Source organism: Loa loa, assembly GCF_000183805.2.
Source record: "Loa loa unplaced genomic scaffold supercont3.30, whole genome shotgun sequence".
NCBI classification, from domain to species: Eukaryota; Metazoa; Nematoda; class Chromadorea; order Rhabditida; family Onchocercidae; genus Loa; species Loa loa.
In genome coordinates this window covers 194,876-203,070 of record NW_018108210.1, presented here as the reverse complement: position 1 = coordinate 203,070, position 8,195 = coordinate 194,876, and the positions used below count along the sequence as shown (strand labels likewise).

Below are 8,195 nucleotides of genomic sequence, written 5' to 3'. Positions count from 1 at the left end.
TTTACAGTTTCCTTTGTATCTAAATGAATATCCCCTTTTTTAAACGTTTATTTTAAATCACTCCCACTCTCTAATGCATATAAACCCTATTGTAAATCGGCGAATTCATTATGTTCAATTAAGACTTTACAATTCGGCGTGGACTCAATACAGCTCACTTCAATTCCACTCAACGCAACTCAGCCTGACCCAACTCAGCCTCTTGCAACCCAAATCGACTCACGCAATTCAGCCTGACCCAACTCAACTCAACCCAATACAACACAACACAACCCAATTCAAAGCAGCCCAACGGATCTTAGGAAGCCGATCGACAACATTGGTGATATTTGGCTATTGGTCGACATCGCACTCCACGATTCAGAAAAAACCCACCACGGCATATAAAGATATGCAATTATTGGAATTTCATAAACAAGTAAAATTGAATAATATGTAACGAAACAAAAGTGACAATCACTGCAGACCTACGGATACAAATGTTGAAAGCTTCTTCACAGAGGTGTAGAATCTCCAATTTGAGCGCGGTCCGTTCTATCAAATCTTCGAGCACTCCTTGCACAGTATCGGCCGGTTCCGTGCACCTGTACCGGAGACTACTGATAACTGCTTTTACTTGTGGACATTGCCACAATTCGTCACTATCCTTTTGCTTACAAACGCCGTGGCTTCTGAAACCGACATCAGTTTGTTCGGTAAAGGCATAAACAGCTTTTTTTAAATATTATTTAAATTTTAATTAAGCGAACGATAGCTATAGGGAATAGCAGTTTAAAATTCTGCGAAGCTTGTAAATGATCCGTTTTTTTGAATCAAAAGTGTTTGTTTTGCAAATTTTTTGAAATCTAAGACTGAAAGTTGAAACTTGAAGCGGAAATCCGTCAACAGCTAACCGGAAGCACAAAGCAAAGGCATGCATTAACATCAGATCCTCTCGATTCCAATCTGTTGCCCTTTCCAGTAAATACTTCAGCAAAGAGGCGTAAGCGCGATAATGAATCTGTAATAATGCCAATATCTCATTAATAACTACTGAATCAGTTTTTGCTGCAGTTCCTGTATGATCAGAAGTATGCAGATATATGCAGATTTTTATGCAGATTTTTTCTCTTTTTAAATCACCTCGATTGCTTCCACATGCTCCTGCCTTTTGGTATTGATTCTACTCGGATACTGAACTCCCGCAACTTCCAGTTGAAGAGCTGATTCACGATAATGATGGAATACCTAAATAACCCGTTCGAATCTCATTCACTTTTCCTTGACCATTAAATCAAAAAGCAAATTTAAAAGTTCAAAAAATTGGTTGGTCTGATCTGGATTCAAAAAAATTCCAAGTCAAAAAGATTACATCTTCAAGGGTGTCTCCGCATTTCTCTGCAATTTTCGCTAGGAAGTAGTGACATCGCCATTTGTCTACATCACCGTCCGGCAAACGTGATATGCAGGTTTCAAACTGGCGTCGGCTTTCTTCCAGGAGGCCTTTGATCCGGCGGTCAGCCCATCGATGCCGAATATCATCCAAAGAGAGCTAAATTTAGTGAAGCATAAAGTCATAGTCCATTTTATCAAACCACATGAGAATACTGAAGCTTTAACAATATTATGCTCAATAAACCTTGTCTCTATATCGACGTATCCGAGAATTGATCTGATATAATGCGCTACCGAAATTAAATATAACATATCGATCAGATGGATCAAAAAAAAGAGCCATTCGAAAAGAAAATACACTACAATCAAAGTGCAGGGACATTTCATCCTCATCAACCTAGAAATGATCTGATTAAGAATAATTTACAAAATCAGTTTATTTTACTTTCAAGAAAAGAAACATAAATACACAGTCCTTTTCTTGTAGTACCTACAAATCGCCTGACCTGAGTATTGAGTAAAAACATGGGTCTAACTGCACGGAGTATATTACACACTGCTATTAAGATCGAATTATCTATATTACAAAGTTGTATTTCACCGGTTGATATCCTTTTGTTTACTAATAAAGGAAAACTTTCCGTGAAGAAAACTGAGGTAGCAGCGAATGCTAGGACGGTCCAATCCCAAAAAAACACTTCTTTGGGTAATGTAGCAGAAGCACAAAGAAGAAACAATTTAGCGTACTGGACAGCATCATCTACTTTGTGGCTGCGATATGAATGCAGTGCTAGTTGATAAAATACTCCTGATCGGAGTGGAGAACTTTCTGCACATCGAGGCCAATCTGCGCGAACTTCTGCTTGCGCAATGAAACGATCAAATACGAACAGCTACAAAATGAACTGATGATTCTGAAGGCAAAAGATCCACTAATCAGAAGTAAAAACACACGTGGTGTCGAAAAAAGTTTTTGACAACACAACAAACAAGTTGACAGGGATGGATACAACTTTGATGTTACGTAAAATCTCTTTAAGCCTTTTGTTGCTTTTTTAGCCAATTTAAAAACCAACTTTTCAGTTTTAATTTTTTATTTCTCAAAATAACCCACCCCATACGCCTACTTTTCCTTTTCATTAACCTGTATTTTTCTTGTAATTATGCAAGAAAAAAAATTTCTAACGCGACGTGACCTTATGTATACTTCCAAAGTCTATAAATATGCCCAATACCTTTTCTTTTTCATTCTCTGTAGGTTCCAGAAATGAAGATGCTTTCTTTTGCACAAACTCAATCAGATCAAAACAACAAGTGCCATCATATGGAGGTATTTTATCAGGTAACAGCAGCGACAAGACGTTCTCAATATCTTTCAAACTTGGCTCATGATTGTGTGTACCGCCATGTTCTTCCAACTGTCTCTTACGTCTTGATGGACACCTGAATAGCGAAAGTGCAAGAAGTATCCAGAAGTTTCGGAATAAATTTGAAATCTAATTTCAAATAAATTTCCCACTGCAGCTGAACATCACAACTTACCCGTATAAGCAAAATAGACACTGATGCACTTCATCTATGAAAGCACGACTTTGTTCGATACATTCGCGAGTTGAAAGAATCTCAACGACTGCAGGATGAGCCCGAATTTTTGAAAATTCATTCAAAACAAATAGCGGGAAACTATGCTGAAAATATAACATGACAAATCTTTAGTCCATCACTACTTCCCTTTAAATTATATAGACGTCACGAAATACAAACTACTTTCAGATTTCCAATATTTTGAAATGTTGCAGATTTGAAAGTGGTAATTAGGAGCTATACCTGTGACCAACATCGCTGTGTTAACCGTGTTGATCTATGTGAAGTAGTCTGTAGATAAAGTCTACTATAGCAGAAAGAAAAATGGGAAGGAAATTTCTTGAGGAGGCTACCAGTAAAAGACGGAAGTTCCCCTTCAAAATTTTAGCTGGAGAGGAATTCAGAAAAAAAGAATACATCATCAACGAAGCATCTGTTATGCTTTGCTATCGCTTCATGCGCAGTGACTAGGATATTCAATGCAGAAGTAAGCATTTGACAACCACCGTCATATAGTGTGGATAGTGTTTCCACTGTGTACTCTCCCTCCAGATGGTAAGCACAACGGTACAATATAAGCCAAAGATCAGTGTCCTAAAAAGATTTAGTGTCAAATTCAAAAATGCCCAAATTTACTTTTTCACTCTGTGTGTGATTTCATGAACACTTAAAACAAATACATACTGATTCATAGCCACCGAGAACAAGAAGATGAACAATGCAATGCACTAGGTTAGAAATATTTTCCAAACAGATACGTTCTATAACAAGCCGTTTCAACCTTGTAATCACTTCCTCAGTTCCAGCAAATCCTCCAGTAAAATCAAGCAATCTATAATTTGCAAATAATTTGTAATGAGACCTTATGTTAAATGTCTCATACGTCTCAAAGAAATATACCTGCTAATCCATTCAGATGCACCATCCATATCATTTAATTCAAGGTATGAATCAATTAGAATTGTTGCTGTTGAAAGAAGTGCACTACGATCAACATCCTTCCAACTAAAGTTATCGATGATAATGTCAACCACCTAAACCATTTATTATAGACAGTTCCTAAATCAACATCACTTTCATGTGACGAAATAATGGACAAGAGATAAATTATGGTTTTAGATTCATAAAACACAAAAAATTATAATGGCAACTTCCCGCATTAATTAATTAGTTACCAAACTGTTCCTTCTTTCCAAAAATTTGGCAAATTTCTAGAATACATTTTTTTAGAACAAATCAAATTTCTAGAAGATATACTTTTTTTTTACAAATGTTTACTGTATAAATACCTTATCAAAATGACGATTATCAAACAATCGCTGAATAGCTTCAAGGCTTTCCCGACGTTCCATTTGGGCAATTAGATTCTGAACTGTTTCCAAGGTGATTAATTCATGGCCACTAATCAGCGATTGGTACTTGACTTTAGAATTACAACCAGATTTTAACATAGTCAATAACAACCATATATGATTTTTACAAACCTGAAAGCTGAACATCAGGAATACACCATTTTTCTTCAACAGAAAAGAAAAGGTTATGAGTAGTGTTAACTGAATTTTTTTTAATCAGTTGCAACTTTTTTTCCAGTTTTTTCCAACTAATCAATTTCCTAGTTCTTTTAAAGATAATTTAAGCAAAAGCCATAAAAATGCCTTGTACCTGAAAAGGGAAAGTGTTTGTACCATTTACTGCAATTGACCAAAGTATTCGAACGCGTAACTCTTGCTCCAAAGACGAAGAAAGTGAAGAGTAGCAAAGAAACATGGCTTTTTCGGAGCCCAGTTCAGACAGCATCGTATGAATAGGAAGAAGTCCGTCGCCACAAATCATTGAAGTATTCCCAAAATTAGTAATCCATCGGATATAACAACCAATAATGACCTAAATGAAACAACAGAATAAGCTGTTTTTTTCCGAACGAGTCCCGATAAACAATTAAAAAGGCCAGGAACAATCACAATCAATCAAGATAAAATTAGTGCTCATGGACAATCAGAGAAAAACAGTGGTTTCAAAATAAGTCACCAATCTACTGCAAAATTTGACCGATATAGTTCGTCATGGTGTTTGAGTGGTGAAAGCTAATTAAGCTACGTGGAACAAGTCCAAAAGACATTTTCATCAGTCGGCGTTTAAAAACAGTTAAAGACAACACCAAATTATCAAAATTTAATGAGTGGATCAACTGATAAGAAAAATTGTGGGGTTGAACGTGAGTCTTTTCCAGTAGTACGAAACAAAACTGTAACCGTAGTTTATTATATTAAATAGTTCCCCTTAATGAAGAGACATTTCTCGCAATTAATCTCAACGGACCGGAAATACTATCTTATCCCATCTAATTATTCCAGCATTATTTCCTATTCTTTGTTTTTCCAGCCTTGCTCATATTGTTCTCGAACAGATTATAGGAGACCTATTGCACATCCATTCTGATTCTTTCAAGAGGAAACAAGTAAACAAAAATAGGTTTGGAACGATTAGTTTAATTAAATCCACAAAATTCCCCTTGTCAAGAAATTCGCCCTCCACACCCAGTTTCTCGCACGTAATTTTCATTTAAAAACATAGAAGTACCTCTCGTAAGTGGTCCGTAATAACAATGCAAAAGCAGTTCCTCGAGTACCAAAACAATAATTGCTCCAAAATCTCAAAAATTCGTCCATTTTCATCCATAAACTTGCTTGCAAGGTATACAACACATCTACGCAGCGATGTTCTATCATCTATCAGCAAGTATACAGGTGCTCTTCTTGCAGGTAAGTCTGCCATTGAAGATGGTTTCATCGACATAAGTGGAACAATCGAGGATTCTTGTGCGCATGAATAATTTAGCAGCTGAAACTTGCACAGTCGACAAACTAATTAATAAGGGAAAAAAAGCCCGAAAGAAATAAGCACAAGGTGGATTATGCATAATTCAAAACAGATACACTCATAAACGTACTGAGGCAATCAAAATCTTTTCATTTTCTGAACCAGATTCTTCAATATTAAATTCAGCGCGAAAACGAACGGAACGTCGTCTCCAGTCCAAACCCGAATCTGATTGTTTTCGCTTTTTAAGAGGCACATGAAATTGCAAACATAATCATTGTTTAATATCAATAATGATATGTCATTCAGCACAACATTTTTCGCTGAGATAGAAGTGCGCATCGATGCAACTATAACAATTACTCATAAATCCATAGTACGAATTACATCTCTCCAATGAAGTAATACCTAGAATACAAGTATTTCTTTCTTTGAAAATGATTATGTATATTTCCACCTATTCAGTACAATTTTATTTTATAACTGCAGTTTTTATCTACTTGAATTTCGCAAAAAGAAAGTTTATATGCAGAACAAACGAAAAATACAAAAGCCAACACAACTTACAATACTCGAAGCAGGTTGAATAACTTCTACGGATACAATTCTATCAATTAAATCCTGGATCACGTTAACACAATCTATAAGGTCATTAGAAACATCGTGAACAACTTCCTCGAATTCATTCAACAGATTCCTGCTACATACCACAACAGATTGTTTTGAGAACTGCAGAAATATGTTGATAAAATGTCCTAGTATAATTAGTGCTTTGATAGCTTTCGAGTTCCCAGACCAAATTTTAAGACTTCACACCTTTTGTAGATGTCTAGATATCTCATCTTGATTCACTTACATATGGATTCTTTGTAAAAGAAAGATTACTTTCAAAATGCACTCATAACATCGCTCACGAGCAAATTCTCTCAGTGCACTGGGAAAATAAAATTGTGTTATCAGTATGGAAGGTACAGTTGTTATGGTTCTCAGAAAGAAACGTGGAAAGATAGAAGTAATAAGCGACTTACACTGGAAAAGGATTCGATGCGGTCATATATATCGCACAAATAAACTCCTATTTCCGCTAAGCTGAAAGAGGAAATGCAAAATTCGAAAAAATAAGCAAAAGTGAAAAGATCGTGTTTTGCAACAACAGAAAAGACAACATACTTTGAACAGATGCCCAACTCAACCACTATTGGTCTGAACACAGGTTCAACGTTAGCAGTAGACCTTCCAATATTTGCGATTTCATTTACAATCTGCAAATGAGCTCAAGATAATGACATTAAAATAATCATCCATAAATTTGAACATCTTCGAAAAACACAACTATAGAGTAGCTCTTTCTAGAGTTTTCGGTTCACTTCTAAAGTTCTCAGACTCTCCTGCTTCGAGCTACTGAACGCTCCTATATGATTCAAAATACCATTCTAAACTATTTCAATAGAAAATAAAAACAGAACTTGACTAACAAAGTGCGAAACATGAAAACTACATAATCTAAAAAAAATAACGAATTTGCAACATTAACAATGGAGAAATAGGAATCAAACAAGCCACCCATTCTTTTTCTTTCTTTGTAATTTTCATAACATCTTCATCTTGCACAAGAGCCGGATCTTCGTTAAAAATCTGACGACATCTCATTTCCCAGTACGAATTTGTTTCCCGAATTATTTCTTTCAAAACTCGTCCCAAAAAATAGGTCTTGTCGTATTCTAACACAGATTTTATTTTTAGGAGACAATCTGAAACTATTAAAAACTCGTTGGATGGTATATTATGTCTCTTTCCAATGCAATTTGGTTCTGACCAAAATCTAACTGTAGCACATGAGATATGCTGCATAAGAATGACTGGACAAGTTCAGTTCGCACTTCGTCATCGTGCAGATCTCCATATTGTGACAATATTTGACGAATTTATTTATTTCACATTACATTTATTTCATAAAATATTTCATTTTCATCAAATTTAAATATTTCCAGACAAATTTTTTTTTAAAATACTTCTAGGCAGAGCATGAAGTAATTACTTATTAAAACATATCTTTAAACATTAATACCAGTATAGAGATATTAATTCCTGAAACACTCATATGAGCATAAAAAACACAAGACAATTTAAATGTAAAGTAAAGCTTGGCATCTCAAACTGCATTGCATCGCACCACATCAGATGGATGAGTAAATAACTCTTGAATCTTGGCAACAATTAACAAAAGATTAAAATACCTTCAAACAGGTTGGCGTTATACAAAGCGATAAGAATCCCGCGAATAACACTCCAGACAGACGAACAGTTTCTGAATGCGTACAGTGCCATAGACCAATCCCGTACTTTCAAGGATTCTTCTCCTACATACTTCCATAAATATTCATCATTTGGATATACGGTTAACGCCTGCAACATGG

General features: G+C 35.5%; 1 protein-coding gene across 1 annotated transcript in view; it reads right to left on the bottom strand.

Annotated features, from left to right (window-relative positions):
* The window catches only part of LOAG_16948 (hypothetical protein), a gene marked incomplete at both ends in the record, with an annotated part of 11,704 nt that overhangs the window by 2,025 nt on the left and 1,484 nt on the right, over positions 1 to 8,195 (bottom strand). The window contains 19 exons of the mRNA XM_020449602.1: positions 468 to 671; positions 894 to 1,000; positions 1,123 to 1,227; positions 1,352 to 1,531; positions 1,619 to 1,771; positions 1,881 to 2,267; positions 2,610 to 2,817; positions 2,917 to 3,062; positions 3,376 to 3,552; positions 3,643 to 3,790; positions 3,859 to 3,992; positions 4,248 to 4,442; positions 4,621 to 4,842; positions 5,539 to 5,799; positions 5,909 to 6,019; positions 6,346 to 6,507; positions 6,807 to 6,867; positions 6,949 to 7,040; positions 7,342 to 7,529. Of these exons, the coding sequence (XP_020306850.1) occupies positions 468 to 671; positions 894 to 1,000; positions 1,123 to 1,227; positions 1,352 to 1,531; positions 1,619 to 1,771; positions 1,881 to 2,267; positions 2,610 to 2,817; positions 2,917 to 3,062; positions 3,376 to 3,552; positions 3,643 to 3,790; positions 3,859 to 3,992; positions 4,248 to 4,442; positions 4,621 to 4,842; positions 5,539 to 5,799; positions 5,909 to 6,019; positions 6,346 to 6,507; positions 6,807 to 6,867; positions 6,949 to 7,040; positions 7,342 to 7,529 (3,241 nt within the window). The remainder of the gene's footprint in view (positions 1 to 467; positions 672 to 893; positions 1,001 to 1,122; positions 1,228 to 1,351; positions 1,532 to 1,618; positions 1,772 to 1,880; positions 2,268 to 2,609; positions 2,818 to 2,916; positions 3,063 to 3,375; positions 3,553 to 3,642; positions 3,791 to 3,858; positions 3,993 to 4,247; positions 4,443 to 4,620; positions 4,843 to 5,538; positions 5,800 to 5,908; positions 6,020 to 6,345; positions 6,508 to 6,806; positions 6,868 to 6,948; positions 7,041 to 7,341; positions 7,530 to 8,195) is intronic.